The sequence below is a fragment of the Pteropus medius genome, unplaced genomic scaffold (assembly GCF_902729225.1).
Source record: "Pteropus medius unplaced genomic scaffold, Ma_sr-lr_union100, whole genome shotgun sequence".
NCBI classification, from domain to species: Eukaryota; Metazoa; Chordata; class Mammalia; order Chiroptera; family Pteropodidae; genus Pteropus; species Pteropus medius.
This window is the reverse complement of record NW_024354875.1, coordinates 8,138,537-8,162,228: the sequence shown is the minus strand read 5'-3', so window position 1 is coordinate 8,162,228 and position 23,692 is coordinate 8,138,537. Positions and strand designations below refer to the sequence as shown.

The 23,692-nt window shown below is 30.9% G+C and overlaps 1 protein-coding gene across 1 annotated transcript in view; it reads left to right on the top strand.

The window, feature by feature from the left end:
- The window catches only part of LRP1B (LDL receptor related protein 1B), a 1,647,539-nt gene that overhangs the window by 1,335,610 nt on the left and 288,237 nt on the right, over positions 1-23,692 (top strand). Inside the window, exons 42-43 of the mRNA XM_039855262.1 lie at positions 12,123-12,312; positions 15,927-16,131. Of these exons, the coding sequence (XP_039711196.1) occupies positions 12,123-12,312; positions 15,927-16,131 (395 nt within the window). The remainder of the gene's footprint in view (positions 1-12,122; positions 12,313-15,926; positions 16,132-23,692) is intronic.

The window sequence follows — 23,692 nt, the reverse complement described above, 5'->3', positions numbered from 1 at the left end:
GAAGTGATTTATCAGAAGGACAGGAATCAGGTCACAGATCTGCAAATGCTCATTTCCATCAGAATAGCTATTTAGATGTTTTTGGATAGTCCTTTTACAAACAGAAAATAGTAATTTCCTCAGCCACATCACTATATCTTTAGATTTTCATTTTGTTAAGATCTTTAAACTTAACCCCCCAACTCTAACTTAAATTTATAAGACTACTATTTCAGCCCTGTTTGAAGGGGCTGTTTTCTTATCACCTCACCACCTTCCAGCTCCTACCTTTTCTCCAGCATTTTCTGACCGCAATCTCATCAACAAGAAAATATAATTTTACAGTTTTGTTTTTGTTTTATTTATTAATTGATTTTTTTGAAAATTACTGCTTTGGGCAGTAGAAGGGTTGTATTTCTTAAGTTTTTTCTGTCCTGAATATGAGCAGATTTTCTGTTCTTTTTAGTTTTTTTCTTTGTTTTTCTAACTTGTTCTGTCATGACACAAACAAATATTTTTTCCAAGTATTTTTTCCAAATATTTTTTCCAAATATTTGTCTTCTACAAGGCACATCTTTGTTTCTTACTTATTTTCTCAACTCTTGCTGCCTAAGGGAAAACATGAATGATTATTGAATTTTTCAGTCTTACCAATTTACTGTCATGTAATTCTATCCTCCCTCAAAAAGCTTTGACATTTCATATTTCTTGCATCTTCTTTGTATGCAAAAGAAAAAATCCATTTAAAAAGTGTTCATTTTTACAATTTGCACCATCTTCTTTCTTGGAAAATTTTAATATTTATGACTCTTGCTTCTAGATCTTTCTATGGAACCCTCCTTTTTATGGAACTCATTTTTATTGACTTATTTTTATTTTCTCTGTCTTAATTTGTTCATTAAAACAAAATATCAAAACAAAATATCTTTTTTAAACCCTCTTTCTCTAGTAATATATACACATATGCAATAAACTTTTGAACATAAATATTTTCATATCTTCCAATTTATTATCACTGAATAGTAAATAATGATGATGTTGATAAATATTAAAGCTAATAAATACTTTCAGAATAAAAACTCAAATAAAAATATTTTTTAACACCAAAAGTATTTTAAAAAGGTTAAAAGGCAACAACTAGAATTTAGCTCACAGAATTTCTTTGAGGTGTCTGAATTTTTTTTTTTCCTCTAGAGTACTTGTTCACAGAAAAACTTGAAATCAGGGAAGGAAAAAGATCAGAGGAAGACAGCATTAAATTCACATCTCACTACTTATGCTGTGGAAAATAATTAGCCTTCGAGAATGATATATTGACTAGATCACACTTACATGCTGATTTTTGTTTTTATAATAGCTCTATTTATAACTATATTTGTTGCTAAGTACTTTTTTCCTAACTTAGGAAGACTCTCCCTAAGTTACTATTTTGCCCTTATCATCTTTTACATGAAACAAAGATATCTGTGTGGTATTCTTAGAGTAATGCTCACATCTTGCCTTTGTGTTCTGTGAGTTTGAGACAAGAAAGAGGCAATACTGGGCAGTCTGACCCCCCAAAAAACAACCAACCAACCAAACAACAACAACAAAAACAAACAGAATAATAGCCAAGCAAATGCTTAAGTCCTTAGATTAAACAACATAAACTCTTAAAATAATGCTGAGCACATAGTAAATACTCAATAAATTAGATATTTTATAAGATTGTATGTTATAAGCTTTGTGACTTCTGAGTCCTCACATTGTTAACCTGTGATATAAGTTAGAGTTAGCATTTGCATATCTTCGATACACAGTTTATAAATTTTAACTATTATTATTTGAATGTGATAGATGGCAGGTAGTAATTTAATAGAAAAAAAAGCACTTAAGATTTGTAATCATTGAACAATGAAATAAATCAAAGGACATAATATATATAAACTGATAGTGTAAATGGAGAATAAAATTGTTGACTGTTTTATAAACTATGGATGATAAAATTTGGGTTCCTAAAGAGTTTAATGTAGCTTGTTAAAATTATTTTCTGCTAGCAAATTGTTAAAATAATAGTTAACATATAAAAATTTGGCATCAATTTTATTTCTTAGTAATTTATACCTGAGTCATTTATAAATTGTCTTAAAAATCAGTATACATATTTTAAAACCACATCAAATCAATCAATCAATCTTTAAATGGGTTGTAAAAATAAATATGTTTCAGTTTTGCAATCTCAAATATTGAATTTTTGAATTTATAACAGAAGCAGAATTTGGGGATTAAGAAATGATTTTTAAGGAATGAATACTGTCGGACTAACAACTGTAGATTGAACACAGAGAAGATTGAACACAGGAAGTGGAGAAAAGTGAACTCTCATACACTGTTGGTAGGACTGCAAATTGGTACAGCCACTATGGAAAACAGTCTAGAGGTTTCTCAAAAAATAAAAAAATGGATATATCTTTTGAGCCAGCATTTGCACTTTAAGGTATTTATCTAAAGAAAACCAAAACAATGATTTGTAAAGATCTATGCACCTCTAAATTCATGGCAGCACAATTTACAATAGCCGAGATATGGAAGCAACCTAATTACCCATTAATAGATGATTTGATAAAGAAGTTATGATTCATATATACAATGGAATATTACTCAGCCATTAAAATAATGAAATCCTACCATTTGCAATGACATGGGTGGACTTAGAGGTTACTTTGCTGAGTGAAATAAGTCAGACAGAGAAAGGTAAGTACCTTGTGATTTCACAAAAAGAACAAAATAATCAAAAAGAGACACAGATATAGAGGACAATCTGGTAATGGCCAGAGGGGATGGAGGTTGGGGGACTAGGAGAATGGGGCAAAGGGTTAAAGAAGTACAAATTAGTAGTTAATAGAAGGTTGAGGGAATGGGGAACGTGACATAGGGATTGCAGTTAGCTTTAATATAATGGTAGGTAGAGATCCAGAGGCGAGAAAGAGCAATCACGGGGATAGTTTTATAAACTAGAAATGTCTAACCAATGTACAAATACTTGAAACTAATAATAAAATAAAATTAAAAAAAAAAGAAAAAATATGTAAATAAAAATATAGACAAAGTATTTTTGTATGTGGAGAAGTGGGAAGGGACGAGAGGAAAGCTTAATATGAGAAGGAATCTTCAGAGGTTTTTCTGAGGACAATTTTTTCAAGGTAAATGGAATTCCAATGATTGGAGGAGTAGATGGAGGGCATTACAATAAGATAAAAGCTTCATGCAGAAATACATTTGTAGCATTCTTTTCTTTTTTAAAAAAAGTTTATTTATCTAATATAAATGTTAAGAGAATATGCTCTAAATATGTACCCATAACTCAGATTTGCTGGGTTCCCCATGCACAGCTTTAGGCTCTTGCATCTTCCTTGAAGCCATATTCTCAAGAACACTTCCAGCCAAAAAACTTGAATAAGAAGTGAATATTTTATGGGAGATTTTATGAACAGTTACTAATGAGGGATTTAATTTGATACCACACTATATATTCTCAATCAGATCTCAGCATAACCTGCCCCAAATATCTCTCTCTATGACATTTTCTTCTCTTCTATCACATAAACAATCTACTTTATTTTTCTCAGCAATTCAGCTCGTATATTCTGGTCTTATTCTCAAGAAAGAAAAACAAAAATCTTGAGATGCAGACAATCTATTTTTCTTCCAACATGTTCCTTATGAAGTCTCTCCAACTCTTTCAATTGTATTCAGTTATTTAACTACAATAAATAAGTTTCTTTGAGGGATAAATAATACCACTAAGAAGAAAAAATTTACTCCATAAAGTTAGCCAGCAATCTTAAATCACCTAAATTTTCTTATAGAGATGGAGTTTGAAAGAAGGAAATAGAATAAGCAATAGAGAGTTTAGATGGAAAGATAAACAAGCAGACTAGTTAAAGTGATAAGAACAGATTTTAATAGGTAATACATTATTGCAATAGGGGAGAGGATCCAGCGTGAACTGAACTCAACCTCAAAACATACAGAGGTGACTAGGAGATTTAAAGGAAAAAATAAGGGAATAATGAGTGGGGTGAGCAGGGGCTCTGCTGAGTAAGAAAAGTGAAAAATTACAAAGATTTGGTCAGCTATGTCAAAATTAGGATCCTATTCTCCTTATCCCGCCCTTCTCGTATCTATGTTCAGCTTAATCTTGGCTGAGTCAGTGTTTTTTTATCTTGTTACCCTGGAAAGAATGACCCAACTATAGTTACTCATATGTTCATAGAGACTAGGAGACAGAGTCTTTATCTTTTCTGATGATTACATTTCAAAGGAATGGCTCTCAGGTCATTAGAAAGACACTCTTGAATTGTAGGAGATACATATACATCTCAAAAAGGAAAAGGAAGGATTGACAATTGTAAGGTCTTTTTAGTAAATTCTCTAAGACAAGGTAGTCAGGGGCTTATCAGCATATTTTAGAACAAGAAGTAATTCTTTTGGCTGCTTTGAGCTTTCTCACACAAGTACTTTAAGGGGTCTAGGGTCATCTTAGGGATGCTGCCTTGAAATGTTAGAAAATAGATTAATACTTATTTACATTTTTATTTTTCTATTATTTTATTTTTTAATGGTGTCATTGTTCAACAAAATTCAATGTTTCTCGTGTATAGTTCAACAGTAAACATTGTGTGTTCACCACTCATAGTTAGATTTTTCATATGAGGGGAGAAAAGTAAAAAAAATAATTTGTGCTGAGAGTTTGTGGTTTTATAGACCAGGTTGAGGCTTAGTAGAGAAGAGGATTCAGAGGAGCCTGGCTAGGAGAAAATCTTTTGTGAGGTGTCATCATGATGGTACTTATAGTTGAGACTAGTAGTAAGGACATCATTAAAATGGATGACCACATTGTCCATTTTTTTTGTAGGTCACTTATAGTCTGGGTGTGGCAATTAATTGTATAATAAAAGACAAATTTTGTGCTCAAACTCTGAGGTGCAAACAAATATGAAGTTTGCTTACAGTGGGCATTCTGACAAATAAGAAAGCCAGGGATGGGAGAGGATAAAAAAAGTTAAGACCCAGAAGTAGTATTGTTGATGTATGACTGTTGAGAAATGCTGAGGATAAATGAATAAAAGGTCTTATAAATAAATTTAAAGTCACTAAGAATGATGAGAATAGAGATGAAAGAAGGAAATAAATGTAAATGTTTGTTCAGAGATAAATGTGAAATTAATGCTGGTGAAAATTTTAAAAAGAAATAAATTGCATAGATTCAAATGAGAGAAGTAAAAATTTGAAGATTTTTTTTTGGTCATCTTCAAAGTCTTTTTAAAGTTTTCAGCTTTATCGAAATATAATAAATTAGTTGCTTATATTTACGTTGTATAATTCAATGAGTTTTTTTCAATTGTAGTTGACATACAACAATATATTAGTTTCAGTTGTACAGCATGGTGACTAGAGATCTATATAACTCACAAAAATGATCACCCCACTGAATCTAGTACCCTCTTCCCCCTTACATATTTATGACAATATTGTTGACTATTTTCTTTATACTACACTTTATATCTCCATGACTATTTTGTAACTATCCCTTTGTACTTTTTAATCTCTTTGCCCTTTTCCACGATCCCCTTAACTCTCTCTCTAGTAGCCCTCAAAATATATTCTGTATCTACAAGTTTGTCTTCATTTTTATTGTTGTTGTTAATTTTATTCTTTAGATTCCACATATATATGAAATCATGTGGTATTTGTCTTTATCTGACTTATATTATTCAGTGCAATTCTCTCTAGGTCCATCAAGGCAATATCTTTTTCCATCCCCTTCCTTTTACTCTGTGTGTGTCTTTAACTCTGAAATGAGTCTCTTGTAGGCAGCGTATGTAGAAGATATTTTAATTATAATGGCTGTGTGACTGAAGTTAATGTGAAAAAGTACATGTACTTCTCTGAATTATCTTAGTTTTTAAAATCTATATCACATTATTTAGCACTTAATTGATAGCATCTTAGTGAAAGCAAAAGATTTTCTTCTAGTAGATTGTAGATTCTTATTTTTATGTATCACCTTGACATGGTTAGTCGCACAGTAAGTAAGTGCTCAATAAATTGTTCTCCTTATTATAATTGCTTCTAATTGGGATATTTGAAGAAAATTTAACTTTTCATTTTGTTTTAAACATTAGTTAAGTGTGTTTATGTTTATGTACTTTCCACTCCATTTAAAATTATAAAGATCAATTTTATTTATTTAAACTGTAGTTCAATAGGGAATATGTTATAAACTGAGCCTTTATTTTTCCTATTGATATTTTTAGTAGGGAGCCTAAAGAGCTTTTTTTTTTGCACTATGGTATTTTAATATAGTGTTTAATATCATATTTTATGCAATAAGCTTATTATATGTGTATAGCAAACAAAATTTTTAATATATCTTAGTTTTAAAAGATCAGCACATAATCTCTATTTAAATAAAAGTCTAGTACCATTTCATATTGAGTTGAATGTCAAAACATTCTATAACTTCTTAGGTATCAAATGTTTCTATTTCCAGTAATAATTTCCATCCTTTTCTTTGTAAGAATTGGCTATAGAGAGTCAGTATTTTTTTAATCCCCATTATCTGAAATAGCCTTTCTCTATTTTCCTGCTTATTAACTGCCTATCTTAAAAATAAAATCGCTTCTATTCATGCCTTTTATCCTACAAGTAATAATAAGACTCAAAGATACAGAAGTGGTTTAAATGGCTGAGCTTATAACAAGAGATGAGGAATGAAAAAACTGGGGTCCAACTTCTTATAATAAAGAATTATGTTTGTAAATTGGCTTCAGAGTTCAGAAATCCATCCCTGTAATAGCCGTTATTTCTACTCCTGAAAAAACAAGAATGATAATTTTTCCAACAGAGCATCAATGTTGTTAAGCCTAGTTGTCTATAGCCTGGAATAGATTAAAACAGTAAAAATAATAATACTGCTGACATACATTAAGCCCTTTGTAGTAAGCGTTGTTTTAAACACATTACATATGTTAACTCATATGATCATTGAAAATGCCTTATTGGTCTATTAGTATTCCCATGTTAAGACAAGGGAATGAAAATACAGAAAAGTTAAATGAACTGCCACGGTCATATAGCTGGTAAAGTGATAGTGCAGAGATTCAAAGTCATTATCTGAATTCAGATAATGTACTCTTAATTATTATTCTATATGCTTATCCAATATTCTAGGTCCTGGGCATATAAGAATTAAAGCAAAAATACACAGGTTCTGCCTTCAATGGATTAATGTAGTAGAAATTCATACTGGTTTATTTTACAAATAATTTTGGTTGCTTGCTCTGTGCATGGAACTTTGTTTGCTGTGCAGGATACAACTAAGAACAGCCAGTCATGTTTCCTGTCCTCATTTTAGTGGGGTGACAGATAATAGAAACACAAATAGCAAAGAACATTCTAGTATTATGAAAGAAACAAGCAAGGAAGGGACAAAGAAAAATAATATATAAGCCAGTAGGTGGTATTTAATTTGATAGGAATAGATCAGGCAGAAACCCAAGTAGTGTTCCAATTACAAGAAAAAGGCAAGGGGTTTTATGAGAAAAGGAAAGGAAATAATTACCTGAATAGAAGAAAGAAAATTCTACTGATGGTTAAGCTAAGCTTTTCTTTAGCTATACCTGGCTGTTTACTGATTCTAAAGAAAGTTCCTAATTATTAGTGCTTGTGGTCTGGACGTCTGCTTCTCTGTTAGGTCTAAAACAGTGTTTTGGAAGATAGTGCTGCTTTGACCCAGGCCAAATGTTATTTTGCTCAAGTCAAACATTCTAAAGTTTCAAGGAGCAAGATGTGCAAGGCTTTTCCTCTGGGATGGCGATACTGACTCCATTTTTAAATGGCCACATCTATATTATTTTTCTCACTCTGAATCAGAAGCAGACAAAGTGATGTGAGAGAAAATAGCTATCAGTAAGGCCAGACCAGATATCTGGAGAAAAAAGGGCAGAGTTGAAAGAAGAAAAGACAAAGAAGAAGAAGAGGAAGAAAAGATGAAGGGGAGGAGAAGAAGGGAAAAGAGACGAAATGCATACATGAATGACTGGATAAAATGATATGCTTCTGATGCAGACATCAATACTGTAGATGCTTTTGACTGGACTCAATTTAGAAGGCCCTACCCATTTTGGAACAGGAATCATAAGGGCATCAGAAGCCACATGTATGTGTCCAATTCTATTAATTGTGTACACCACATTTATAATTTGACTAAACATGTTCACTTGACAAATGCACAGGAAATACTTTTTTTTTTGAAATAACTAATTTGTCACCAGTGAATAGCTCATAAACTGGATATAATGGTGCATTTCTGTTAAGATCCCATGTAATACGTGTTCTATTTCTAGATTCCCAAAGCCTTCAAGACTATTTTTTGAAATTGTTGCTCATCTTTTCTTCTTCTACGTAAAAAATATCCACATTTCCAGGCCCATTAAATATAATGGAATACAATAATACATAATAAAGTACTAATCATTAATAACTTATTAAGTTATTCTTTGAAGAATATTATTTACAAAAAAAAGTATTTTAACAAAGAACATCTAGAGACAGCCTTAAACCAAGGAAATTCATATCTATCTAATAATGTACCTTGAGAAACTTGAAAGTACAGTTGGGTCTTATGTGGACAAGAAGAACTTCCCAATTTCTCTTATATCACATTAAGAAAGCATTGTCTATTCTGTTTATGTGAATTGCTGTCAAGAATGTTTTGCATTGTATGAACTGATGGAGGGAACTGATGGCTCTAATCCAGACACCTGGAAATGGGCAGAATCACCTCTTTCTCAAGAAGGTGGTTTCATAGCTTTGGCCTGAAGATTTACCTCACATTCACAAAGGAATTGATGTTAGGTTCTAAGGCACTTTCTAAATTATATTTCTCAAAGAAAGCCTGTGTGTGTTAGGTCTCCTAGACTTTCCCCGAGGATGAAGAACAACATACCTGAGAGTATTGAAACTTTGAAATTTGTGTTTTTCCTGGCAGTCTTCTCATACCAATGTTAGCTTAGTCTTGGTTGAGTCAGTGTTTTATCTTGTTATTCCTAAAGGAATGACACTACTATAATTTACTATATGCTCAATGTTTCCATTGCTTATATTTCTTTGCTTTTATTAGTGGCGACACCCACTAGAGGCATTTGTTAAGACATATCTGAGTCCAAACACAATTTTCAGCTGAGTCTGGGTTTCTGGCTAAAACTCATTATTTTTAATATTTTTAAACCTGAAAAAAAAAATACAGTGAGGGAGGTTAAGAAAAAGATGCATTGTCAGATAAAAGCCTCAAAGTGTTTCAATCTGCTCTAATAATTCCTTAGGGCAAATTGTTCCTTTTTTTCCCTGGGAAAATCAAGTAAAAAGGACTTTTTTTTATTATTCAATATAAAGCAGAATCTGTTCTAACATGGAAATATTTGAGATACTCTGTTTCCAGGGAATTAAAACTGCTTTTGGAATGGTAGTGAAAGCTTGTCTTTTTTAATTAAGAGATTGTACCTAGACAGTGAGATGTATTATTTACTATAGAAACCCTGGAACTATGTCAACTGTACAAAAGAAGCATCTGCTATATCTCAATGGTGATACCAAGTGGTTTATTCCTGATTTGTAGGGAAAATTGGCCATAAAAAGATCTGTCAAATTCAGTTGAAGTGGAAGATATAGAGTAAAGATGGATTAATGAGTCTGATTTGCTTGGATTTTTTCAAAGCTATGCCATTTCTCATTCTATCTGTGAATTATGAAGGAGTGTAATGCTGCTCATACTACTAATAGAGTTAATTTTTGAAATGATTCGATAGTACAAAAAATACTGTGGAATGGATGATTTATTAATTAATAACTGAAACACTTTGTCCATTATCAACCTCCTCACCTCAAATCAGAACAGCAGATGATTCATGTAAAAAGAGCTTAACAGGTTTTATTAAGATCGTTTTGTAATTTTTCTTCCATCATCTCTGACCTAGATTTCCACACTAATCACTCACATTAATTTCTTGTAAATTGTTTTGTTGACTGTGTAAAAGGAAGCTACTCATGGTAAATTACTGGTTATGCAAGTCACCCAGAGTCAGATAAATTGAAACTAATAAGTCATTTGTTTGGATCCTGGTTGGTGTAGATTGAGAATAGTGATAGGTGCTGTAAATGCATATCTAGATAGTGGTGTTAAAAAATATAGGCTTTTGGAAGCAGATTAATCTGCATTAAAAAGATTTCTTTAAGGCTATCTGTTCTGTGATCATAGAAAAGAGGAACAATAAAACAAACTTTACAGAGTAGCTTTACACATAGAGTGACGTATATAAAATAAGTAACACGTTTTCTAGCAGAAAGACTGCTCAATTGAATGGTAGCTATTAAATTTTTTATTAGTGGATTTTTTTTTTTTGTATTGTGTGTAGGAAAAAAATGAAAAAAAATTAATCACATTAAATAAATCTAGTTCAAATGGCTTTAATATTGTTTTTCACTCTCACGAAATCCTATTGATACTAAACTAAATATTTACCAATTTTAAACCTAAAAATAACCCTATCATTTACCTACTTTCAGAAGAGTTGAATAATTCCTTTCAGAGATTCTTTGAGAGAAAAACAATAGAAAGGCTCTGACTGTTAAAATGTTAATTTCTTAGTATGGTTTCCAAAGTTATACATGTTTTTTTCTTAAATGTGGTAAGAGTAATAATAGAGGAAAACAAATAACATGAAGAAAAAACTATAATAATTCGTTTATAATTAAAGATGTACTCAAGCACCTCTATGAAAAATAAAACTGCTCCTCTGTGTTATCCTAGAGATTGGGAACACAATTTTAAGAAATAATTGTTTTTTCATATTGTCAGAGCCAAGGTCAAGCGGCTCGATCATGTCGACTACGTCAAATGTCAGGGTCTGAGGTATTGCTGACCTGACCCAGAAGGTTCGGCGGTGTGAGGCCCAGTTGGATGAATGCATAAAAGTTAGACATGAGAATGAAATGGCAGGCATCAACTTTATTGTGCAGAGTGCACTTCTTCTAGGAAGTGCAGTTCTATTGGGGAGTGCAGTCCATTGCATGGGGCACTCAGTCTTGCGTGCACTTTTCCTGCTTCCCTTTCTTGTACTCTCCTTCTGCTCTCCTTCTTTCTCCAGGAGACCGCATGGCTCCTCACATAGCAAAAAAAAAAAAAAAAAGTGGCATTCAGCCACACATGCATGATACAATAAGCTGAAGTATGTTTACATAGTTTCTAAGTCTGGGGTCCTATTCCTAGCCATGGGCCTGGATCACAGCCAGACTTTGGACCAGACAGACCTTGAGCCAGTCAGGCCTTGGATCAGACAGGTCTTGGATAACAGCTAGACATTGGATCATAGCCAGACCTTGGGCCAGTCAGGCCTGGCGCCCACACATATTGTTACTTTTATGTGTTAGAATGTATGTACTACCATGTTTTTTTTGTCTAACGACATTTAAAGCATACCTTAGCTGGCAATTGATTTTATTTTATTTTGTTTTTATATCATATTATTTGACTGGGATCAAAGAACATTCTGTACTGATTTCTTGAAACATTCTCTACCACTCTTTGATAGTTGTAAGTGTGCAGTTGGATTTCGGCTTTTTGATATATTTGCTTTTCCTTGACCTCTCCAGACATAATATCAAGAGAAAATTTATTATGATTGTACCTAAATGGTGTCTCTGACATGAGATTTTCAAAAGTATCTTTAAATTTTGCACACTGAATACTTTTTAAAAATTAATTTTTAAGATATGAAAATAAAAGAGAGCCATAATTTTTCTAAATAAAAGGTAATTCCCCAATTAAGTTTTTTTTTTTTTGAGAGAGTGACAAGAGTCAGTCTTTAATGACACGTTTTTGCAAAAATGTTCCCATGAGCAGCTCACAGCTCATTTTTATGCATGTAATCAGTTAGCAGTTGTAGGCTTCACAATTATTATATTTTTGTTGTGCAGAGTTTGTGAAGAAACGATTAATAAAATAACATTTATATACACATATATATTTTAAATGCTTTTTTTTTCCAGAAGACAAGTTTTTTGTAGATAAAAGTGTAAATATTCTTTCTTTTCCCTATCAGATGTGGGTTCCGTTGAAGGACTTGCTTATCACAGAGCCTGGGACACACTATACTGGACCAGCTCTACTACCTCATCCATCACCAGACATACAGTGGACCAAACACGGCCTGGAGCGTTTGTCAGGGAAGCTGTCATAACTATGTCAGAGGATGACCATCCACATGTGCTAGCCCTGGATGAATGCCAAAAGTAAAAACAAAAACAAAAACAAAAACAAAAAACAAAAAAAAGTTCATTTTTATTTTTTTATTACAAGTCAAAGACTATCAGTTATGTTATTTTTAAAACGAATTAACTTTAAAAATAACAGTTTTCTTCAAAGTGTTTTTCATAATTCATAGGACTGTTTTTTAATAAAAGCATTGTAAATATGAATAATTAAATTCTGGACTCTTTAAATATCGATATCACCTCCATGAGAAATTCAGTAAAAGCAAATTTAAATAATGAAAGGGAAAATAGAGACAATACTGTGTTGGAAAAAGTATATAAAAAAGACATTAGATATAGCTAATTGAAATGATAAATTTGCAACAAAAAAAAAAGACTATTAACATATTTTGAAAACTAGAAGCCATTTCTATAATTTGATATAGTAATTTTAACAACTGGGATCTCTCCAACTAAAATACAGAAAAAACAATAACAAATCTCTTTGCATTGTTACATTTTCAACATCAGATACTTAACAGCACCTACATTGTGCAGGTATTTATAATAATACTTATAAAGAATTTATGACAAGAGAAAATGCTCAGGATATAGTATAGAGTGAATAAAAAACAAAACAAATTAGAAAAAAGTCATATTTTTGTCGATGTCAAAAGGGAAGCAATTATATGAAAACTGAAGAACAAAGCTTGGTTTACGTAGAAAAAAATATATATATCTCTGGAGTTCCAGTTGCATACAATTTGGTAAGAATATTTGTAACTACTAGAAAATCTTTTTATTCTTAAATGAAACAAATAAACAAAAATCAGACCAATCTGGCTTCTACTGAGCAGAAATAGGTGTGGTGAAGAAAAATTAAAGAATAAAACATAAAAGACTGGTAAACACTGACACTGACCACTTGAGAGAAGAAAGGACTATATAAATTATTCAGTGTGAGAATAACTAAATCTGGTCACTCTTATAGAGCTATAAATGAGATTACAGTTAATTCACTTAATTAAATACCTACATTTTATAAATAAAGACTCTGAGCGTTGAGAGAACGTTGCACCTTAAAGCTCTGGTGACCTAGTCAGACAGACACAGGCCTTCAGGTGCCTGGGCAGAGCTAGTTCTGCTCACATCGCAGCCCTAGAACTATAATGCTTGTACTTGAATCGACTAAATTGATTCTGACAATTCATCTGAAGAGTCTTAGGACAATAACAAATGTCTTATAGTTGATCAAAGAAATTTATAAACTAATTTTGAAATAAACATGAGAGATCACTGATGATATTATATATGATTAGTTTTAATTAATAAGTGCTTTATACTATAATTATTTATTAGTCAAAATTACACTTTCATCTTGAATATAGTGAACTTTAAATTAATATTAAACCCACCAAAATATTTTAATTGAGAAATAATATGTAATTAAAATTTAAAGTTAGACTAATTGAGTTGAAAACTTGACTCAGTTATTAAACTTTAATTATTCAAACTCTGACCTCTGTTTGCTAATCTGGAAAATGAAAGATGAAATTAAAGAAACACTAATACCTCAGAAATTCAATAATTCTAAAGCCAATAGTCTAGGAAAATATTTCAGATAAATTGTATTTAATAACTCATAACTTTTTAAATGTTTTAAATATATTTTTTTAATTTTAAATGTCACAGTGTATGGCTAAAACTACTGAATAATTCGAGAAAGTGGAATTCTGGTTTGGGTTTTTTTTTTTTTGCAAATTTTCTAATTCATAGGACAAAATGTTTTTGACATGTGCTCACTTAGAATACTATGTTTCATAAAGAAGATGAAAATACTGTGAACTATTTTAACAAAGAACATAGATGACCCAACTTTTCTTAATTGGTAGAGGTTATTTAGTTAAATTAGCAAATAGACTTTTGTTTTGAGCTTGAATATTATCCAGTAATAAGTTTTCACGTACTACTCAAAAACTACATACTGAATAAATATTTTGGTTGTAATCCTACATTGCCTTTAAATGATTATATGTAGAAATGATATATGTAGTCTTACTGTAAATATGAATTATTATTTCAAATAGTTTTTCTTTGTCAGTATTTATTAAACATATTTTTCAAATATTTAAAGCAGCCTTCCGGTCAGCCTCCCTTTCTTCCTCCCTTCTTCTCTTCTTTCTTCTTCCCTGTTTACCTCCTACTTTTTTACCTTCTTTCTTCCTCCTTCCCTCCCTCTCTTCCTTCCTTCCTTCCTTTATCTTTTATATCCTAAGCAGCAACACTGATCTTCAAATAAACTCTTAGGGACAGTCCGATAGATAAAAGAGGAGAAAGAAGAGTTGTTTTAGTAAAATTAGGACTTGAAGATTGCAACACTGCAGCTTCTCTACTCTTCCAGTGACTTCTAAGGTCGTCCATAGAATCCTAGGAATTCCTCAAAGAATAGTTTAACACTGATTTAAAGCACTCTATAACATCTGTAAGTAACAAATATTATATTTAATCCATTTCCCATTTAGAAAAAAAAAATCAGCTCACTGCCAGCATTAATTTAATTTTACATAAACACGCTCTTTGGGACTGAAGCAAATCTGACTGGTTTGCAATGTGAAAACAAAATATAAAACCTGATCTTGAAGTTATTTCTAAACAGAACTTGTCTCTAGTCCTAATGTAACAGAAATATACACATAAATCGGATTCTTCAAATGAATCTTCGGCTAACAACTGTTCGAGAACAATGTTAACATCACTCGTAGGAATGCTACGTTTTCTAGGATTTGACATTTTCAGTGATCGAGAATTACTATATTTTGTAAATAAAAAAACACTATTAAAAACAGAATGATATAAATAGAATGATGTCATTTGTTTCCAAAGACTATTGCTATAATAGAGTGATGCAAAAATAATAATAAAAGTAAGATATTTCATGGCAAACTTTGGGGATAAGATTACGGCTGTAATCCATGAGTTATCCTGCAGTAAACGCTGCAGCTACAAGCGCTGCTGGCGAGTATTCTTGGGGCAAATGGGAAATGGGTTAAGGATTTGAGAGCGACCCCTGCAATTCCAGAAACAACATTGTAATTTATAGAAATATCACATTGACAAAAAGAGAAGAGGAAAAAAAGATGTTAAAGAAATGTAAGAGTTTAGTAACTATTTCTCTAAAACATGTACAAAGGAGGATGCAGAATTCAAAAAAAAAAAACCGTAAAAAGAGGAGATTTTGATTTTCACTATTTGAAGAAAGAAATAGTTTAAGAACAATTTCCCAAATGATCATACTGGATCTGCTGAAACAAGGTATTAATAAGTTAGACTATGTCTGCAGTTCATAGAAAATTTAAGTTAACTCTTTTGTATCTGATTAAAGTAAATTTTCATCATGCATCAAACAGACGTAATGTAATTAAGTTACTATTTGAAAAAACACAGGATAATTTTTTTTCAAAAATAGTTTCCAGGCTTAATTTAAGAAATTAGAAAAAATGTACCCCTATTACTTAAATTTCCTTAAGGTTCATAGAATAAGAGGCAAATAATTTTCCTTTTTTTTTAAATAGCTTAACATTGCCATGTTTCTACTAATGTTTTTTACTATAAATAAACATTGTGATTTATTTCAAAATTTTTATTTTAATTAGTTTAATGTTTTGGACCAACTGGAATGAACAGCATCCAAGCATCATGAGATCTACTCTGACTGGAAAAAATGCCCAAGTGGTAGTCAGTACAGACATACTCACTCCAAATGGACTCACCATTGACCATCGTGCCGAGAAGCTGTATTTCTCAGATGGAAGTCTAGGAAAAATTGAAAGATGTGAATATGATGGATCACAGAGACATGTAAGTTAACTGAGAATTTCTTGATTATAAACTTAAACATGATACATTTGAAAACTATATGCTTTATACTTGCCTAAAATATGCACATCAAGGGATTTAAAAATAGCTAATGGTTTGAACCAATCCAATTGAATAATATATTCAGTGAAAAAGATAATTGTAGATAATATTTTTAAAACTTTCTTCAGGTACATTTGCTACCACAGAGAGAATTTGACTCATAAACTTTATTCTGGAGAAAAAATAACTGATTTTCTTCTAGTTATTAATTGAACTAGAATTGTTAGAATGATTTGCATAAGCTTCAGTGTTATCATTTTTTTGAAATGTGAAATGATGTTGGTTAGTTGCCCTAGTTTAAAAAAAAAAGGGAAATGAAAACATTAGAAAAGAATGAAATGATCTTCTGTCTGTTCTGGGGTCCTCAAATCAACCTAAGCTTTGACAAAAAAAAGAACGAATTCCTTTCACAATCAGGCCCATTCTCTATCTCCTTTCTCTGGGTTTCAAATGAGACCTTAGTTGGAGAGACTTTATGCTCTCCCTGAAGAACACTTACAGTGGATATTTAGGATCTATAGAATGGAATAGTAAAAGTCCAGTGATTTCCCCTTATCCTATGAGGACAGCAGCCCTTAGCAACTGGGAACACTCAGGGTTCAGAAGAATAAGATTTGGTGGTTACAAGACTCTACCCCCTCACCCACCGCCCACTCTGTGCATGCCTGAAAGACAAAATAACCCCGAGTCTCTTCACTCCTCCATCGCATTTCCTGAAGGACCAGATGCTAAATATTTGAAGCTTCATGAATCATATTTGCCTTATCACAACTACGTGCCTTATAGTGCTAAAGTCGACAGAGAATATATAAATGAATAAGCATAGCAGTATTTTAATATAACTTTATGTATGAAAATAGGCAATCAACCAAAGGCCGCAGTTTACTAATGCCTAATCTACATCATTAAGCACTCTGTTTAATTCAATTGAATATAAACCTATTCATATGTAAGTATATCCATATATATAATATATATACATATATACATGTATTATATAGGGAGATTAATATTTATCCTAGGGAAACTAACAAAATGTGTATGTGTGTGTGTGTATGTGTGTGTGTGTGTGTGTGTTTTGAAGATGAAAGAAGTGCATTGATTTACATTTTAGTACTTGCACCTTATCATTGTGGACTGGCTATTGTGAGTAGCACTGGTACAGGACAGTTGAAAGCTTAAAACAGATTGAAATAATGGGCTAAGACCTGATGAGTTCATTTTGTGCTAAAAGCATTAACTCTGATCAATTAATTCTATACCAAAATTCTTGGTCTATCTTTTCCAATTAAAAGTCATGTGACCATAAGCAAATCATTTAGTCTTTATAAATTTTAATTTTCCAATATGTGGATTTTCTAACTTTCAGGGTTATTATAAGTATATAGTACAAAAGTATGTGCCTTATAATACAGTAGAGAAATTCTAAATGAAGCTAGTGGATGATGATTTTGAAAAGACAATCAAGTAAATCACTATCCTGGATGTGGTATTATTTTCTAGTATGACCTGATATAAGTAATACTTCTATAACACCTCATAACAATCCTATATTTACTTCAACCTCTTTTTATATAACTGCTTATCTTTCCTTCTTAATCTATTCTTATGTATGGCAATTATAGCTCCTCTAGGTGGTCTAGTAATCAGATATTTCTAGTATAATTTAAAGAATTTGTTTTGGCATTTAAAAAATATGCCTAGTTATGATTCTAACTTTCCATTTTCTATCCTTGTCCAAACCAGATACTTCTGGCTGGTTATAGTTAACATTACTGTATTATATATTTGACATTGCTAATAGAGTCTACTTTAAAAGTTCTCACCACCAAAAAATAAAATTATAACTATGTGAGGTAATGGATGTTTTAATTAACCTTATTGTGATAATCATTTTGCAGTATATACACATTTCCCATCAATACTCTGTACACTTTAAACTTACACAGTAATGTCAATTATATTAAACTGGAAAAAAGTTCTGTCCTGTGGAGATACAAATGTCGAGAAGAGAACATTAAAGGTTACAGCTTTATTTCCCCATAGGACATTAACCAATTTTGTCTCAACTTAGAACTACATAATCATTTTCTTATACTTCTCTAATAAACCAGTTTTAGCATCCCAAAAAAAATCTGGTTAGGCCTGAAAATTGAGAAAATGTTACAAAGTTTATTATATTCTTACACACATCTAGGTTTTCTTATTTTTATCTTCATATAATTTCTAATTAATTTAAGAGAAAGGTAATGTTTTTGTTAATAAAATGAGCAATTAATTTTTAAAATTACTTAACATTTCTAAAAAAAATTATTTATTCACTGTTTAAACACTTTCTTCATTATTCTCATTTTTTAAGATGTATGAGAGATATCAACTTACTAGTCATATTAGCTAAGTCATTGAATGAGAATGGTACTTTAGATACCATGCTAAGCACTTTATATTTCATTTTATTTTTATTGCATTCCTATTTGGCAGGCACTTTTACGATTATCCCTATTTTGCCAATGAAGAAAATGAGGCACAGAGTTTAGCAGTTGCCCAGGAGCAAGCCACATTCCTGCAGAAACAGGATTCTATCATGGTGGTCCCTTCCAGACCTAGTGCTTTCAATCATTGTGCTATCCTTGGATGTATGTTTTTATAGAAAAATAGATCAAACTAAGGATTCAAATATGGCCATTTCCACATGCCTCATGACTAGCAATGCATTTGTTTTCTCCTTATTATTCATATGTCTTTAATATGTTACAATACCCTTTGAACAAGTGATATTTTAATTTATTACTGGATATGAAAATAAGCCTAGCAAAATTTGAAGTACTGATTTACTTAGTAAACTAAGTAGAGTTGCTCCTTTACAAAGTAGAGCCCACAGTTTAGCATGCATCACATTATTTTGACACATGTTACAAAACCTTAGTGAAACTGATAAAGAAGAAAACATCAAGCTATAAGTGACACATTGCCCCCTTTAAAACTGTAGTCAAATAAACACAAAGAACTTCTATTTATTTTCCTTAAAAGTGTTCCTTATCTATTTGTCTCTATTGTGTTAAGAGAAGTTAATAATTTGGAGACAGAATCATCAAAGCTGTTTCAAAAGAGATCAGTACTTGACACCACCATCATTGCAAGGACATTTATTATAGCCTTTTGTCTAAAACTGTTTAATAGATATTCTGAAGGTTTTGGCATATCACAGCACCTCTTTAATGGCTCATGTAACATAACGATGTATATTTTGTTCCTATTGTTTAGGTTCTTGAGAAACTACAATTAGAAAATGGAAAATGTAAACGTTTAATATTCAAATTGAAAATTAAGATTTATTAAATATATGTAATCTAATTCTGTTAAAGATAAGATTATAAAATAAATATTAGAATGAGGAGTTGGAAGTTTATTTAATTCTTTTAGATTATGCTTTCAATGGGATACTGAATATTTAAGCCTTACTTTCGGTATTAACTGATTACATGAATATTACCAAGTTTGGTAAAGCCCCTGTACCCTAATTACCTGGCTTAAAAAAAAAATGTGTCTGTATAGTTTGATTCCAGAGACCATAAGACTATAACAAAAAATCACAAGGTTATATAGTCTCTAGTAGCTTCCATTTCTTTCTGTTTTTGAAAAACAAAAATTTTATATAGTTCTGCTCTAACCAATTGAATTCCTTGGAAATTCTTCTATTTTACTTGAAGACTCAGGATAGAAAAATGTTTGTTCTCTTTTAACTATAAATAAAATCAAATCTTGACATAACACTGTTTTCATTTATATTTTCTCTCTTTTAATACATGTGAGGTGCTATCAGATTTAGATAATTCAGCATTTTCCATTATTACATCTATCTTAGTTTCATAAAAATAATTATAATAAAGAACATCAAAACTTTAGGCTGATGCAAAAAGGTTTTATAGATTATTTTTTAAATTGTCTCTTTCTCCACTCCCTCCCCAAACAAAACCATGAAAAACCAAAATAATATTTCTTCCTTATAATTCTTTCTTAGAAACAAAATGGTTATCTTGCAAAATTATGATTTTTCAGGTATATGTTACAGATTTCATACTTGAAGATGAATTGAATGATGTTTTCTATGGTAGTAAATGAAAGTAGCCTGATCTTGGTGAATACTGGCTTGTGGGTGAATTTTTTTTTTTTTTCCTTTTCTTTTCGAGGCTGTGCAACAAAGATTGTGGTGCTCCAAGGCAAATCTAGATACTAGCACACTTAACCGATGACACTGTTCAAAAAGGTTCCATTTGTTTAAAAAAAAAAATCTTGTGTATAAATTTATGGTCTTACAGTATAAGAACATAATGAGGATAAAGTTAATAACAATTCTGCTTTGAATATAACACTTGACTTCAAACAAGAAACATCTTGTCTACCTCTCTGAACTCACGATGACTTCTATTAACTTTCAAAAAATTATAGAATGTCAATTGAGTTGAATATAGCTATTATTTGATTTTGTATCTAAAAAAGCACACTTTTTTCCCTAACATTTCTGACAAATGAATTTTAAATCACCACTTGAATATTTTTATTTTTTATTTTATGGGAGGTAATTGATGAGGCAACTACTTTTAATCTAGAGCAATTTTTTTTTTGAGGCAAAATCTGTTTCTTTATGAATTTTGCCTTTAAATCTCTATTCAAGCTTCTGAAATAAACTGCAATAAATAAACTTTTATTTTTCTTTCAAATAGCACTCTACATAGTTGGCAAAAAATCTATTTTTCAGGGTAAACAGGACCTACTTTAAGTTAATTTAAGTATATGAAAGTTATGATACAAGTCTCCCATAAAATTAAAGAAATAATTTAGATCTGATCTTTCAATAAGTGTCACATGGATTTAGGAGTACAGTTAACTTTTACAAAAAAAGGATGGTTTCTCTCTGTTTTTATTCTCTTTAATAATAATACAGTTCAAGAAAATGAATCAGTTAGATGATCCTCTTTGGTGTAGATGGACTTGATCGTTTTAATTTAAAATGCAAAGAAAACTCTGAAATATTTCTTTTATGTGGAGGTATAACCCATTCTTCAGTAGTGCATAAGACCTAACTTCTGTTTCCCTCAGCTTTATGTTCTGTGACTTTATTATATTAATTGGATAAACGTATGTCTCTGGGTCTAAAGTTATCTCACTATTTTGCCAAGAATCAGGATTCCATGGTTGCCATGACATAATGTTCCTGGTCAGTAGCATGAATTTACTATTAATATGTACTCTGTTTTATCCACTGTTTCCTATATTTTAGTCATAATTTTACAACTAGTATATAAGTTATATTTGTTACTAAATTGCATTTTAATTGATTTCAATTTCTGAGTATGTATTATACTTTCAATTGTCTATTTTTGTGATCAATCAGTTGTTTCTATAATCTATTACTAAGATAACCATGGAACTTTGAGACTGAGGGTAACTGAGAAGCAAGATCATCTCTTGTTAGGAATAGTTAAGGATACAATCTAGCTTATGTTTAAAGTTTAAAAACAAGATATTTCTCTTGGAAAAAAATACCATTTGTTCTGAAAATATATTCTGAGACTATAACAATATTATAAAAGTCTCAGAAACTCTAAAAACTCTTCTGTTATCTGACAACTGTTGAAAAAGTGAACCAGTGTTTCTAATATCCTATCTATTCATAACTTTGGATTACCTAGTTTTTATCTTTTTAATTAACTTATATGTACAAAAGTGTGATCAATATCAATTTTTAATTTGGTATGTGCCTGTCCAGTTGAGTTGAAAAGTCTTAGAAATCAAAGGATGCTTTTTGGAGCATTTTTCTTCTTAACTCTTCACAGAAGCTAAGAGTTCTTTATCTGAAAAATTCACATGTAGCCAGTTGAATTTATTCTGATCTTCAGTAATCTTTCTGTACCAGGCCTTTTGAGAGAGAATGAATGTGTGTGTGTGTGTGTGTGTGTGTGTGTGTGTGTGTGTGTGTGTGTTTCCTATTATTCTCATTCATAACTCCTATTTTGTTTACTTTGGGAAACCGTACTAATGTAATTGATATATATGCTTTTGATTCATATATATATATATATATATGTGTGTGTGTGTGTGTGTGTGTATATATATACACATATACATATATATATTTTTTAAAAAGGTCAGCAAACCAAAATAATGAATGCTATTTTTACATTTTAGAATGCACCGTACAGGGCACTGCAGAAATATGTGATGGTATAAAACCATGGAGTTAAAAAGAATGATATTTATAAGTAGAAGAAAGTATAGCTATGAATGTTTAAAAACTTTATAAAAGACTTAAAGTACTATGAAATATAAGAAGAGATGTAAAACAAGGTTCAACTTACAAAATCAAAAAGTACTGTGGCAATGCAATAGTGAGAGAAATAATAATTACATAAAGGAAAATATTATTTGCACAGTTGTATATTTTCTAACTTTAGATGAAGCAGATGATAGTAGAGAAAAATTGTAGGAATAGAGAGATCAAATATCACCAAGGGAATTGACAGATTGGGAAAAAATCTAAACATTACAATCTGAAATATTTGAATGTGTATTTTCTTTAATGAATAGGAACTGATTTATATTTATGTTAATTGAAAAAGTTTGGAGAGATTCTTGAAAACCTATTCATTGTGAGCAAACGAATTCAGTAAAATGCTAATGCACTTACAAATTGTGTTTGAAAAGTGTGTCCTCTTGAATATCCAGAGGAATTAAACTACGCTCAAGCACATTATTGAAACTATGGTTTGAATGAAGTCTGATAGATTTAATTACTGCATAATATCCTAAAGATTTTAATATTCGCATGCATATTATAAATCTTCAGAATGAAACACAGTATGTAGCTTTGTTCTTATCAGAAAATCATTTTTTTTAAAACATGGTATACCATGGAATTAAGTGTTTGAAGAGAAAAATATTGATATAATATTTATAAGTCACTTATTTTATTATAAGAATATTATAGAAACCATTACTGATCAGTGGATCAGAAAAACAGATCCTTTCAAACATGAAAAAAAGAAAACAAAGAAAAATGTGTTTTTAAAAATATATTGTACTTTTTTAGTTATCTGCTAATATTTACCTTAACAAATTAATTAATAGGTTTAATTTTTTTTCTTTTAAACTCAGAGTTAGGTTTTATTTTTTTAGTTTATCTCAGAGTAAGGTCATGATAAAATGCAAGCATATACAGTTTAAATATGACCTATATTGATAAAAATATAATAAATGGATAAATGTTTCTAATTTTAAGTACTACATTAATTTGTGTGGTGGTCCTACCTACACATTTATTGAGGAAAGCCTTCTTTGATTAGCAATATACAACTGAATACTTTTGAGTGATCTAGTTATTAGGAGAAAAAAAGAGACAATAATTTCATTGCTTTATCTTTATTTCTGTTCTGTATCTGTCATTTCTGTTGTTCCAGTAGCTGAAACAATAACTAAAGTTGACAGGGGCTAAGACAGAGTG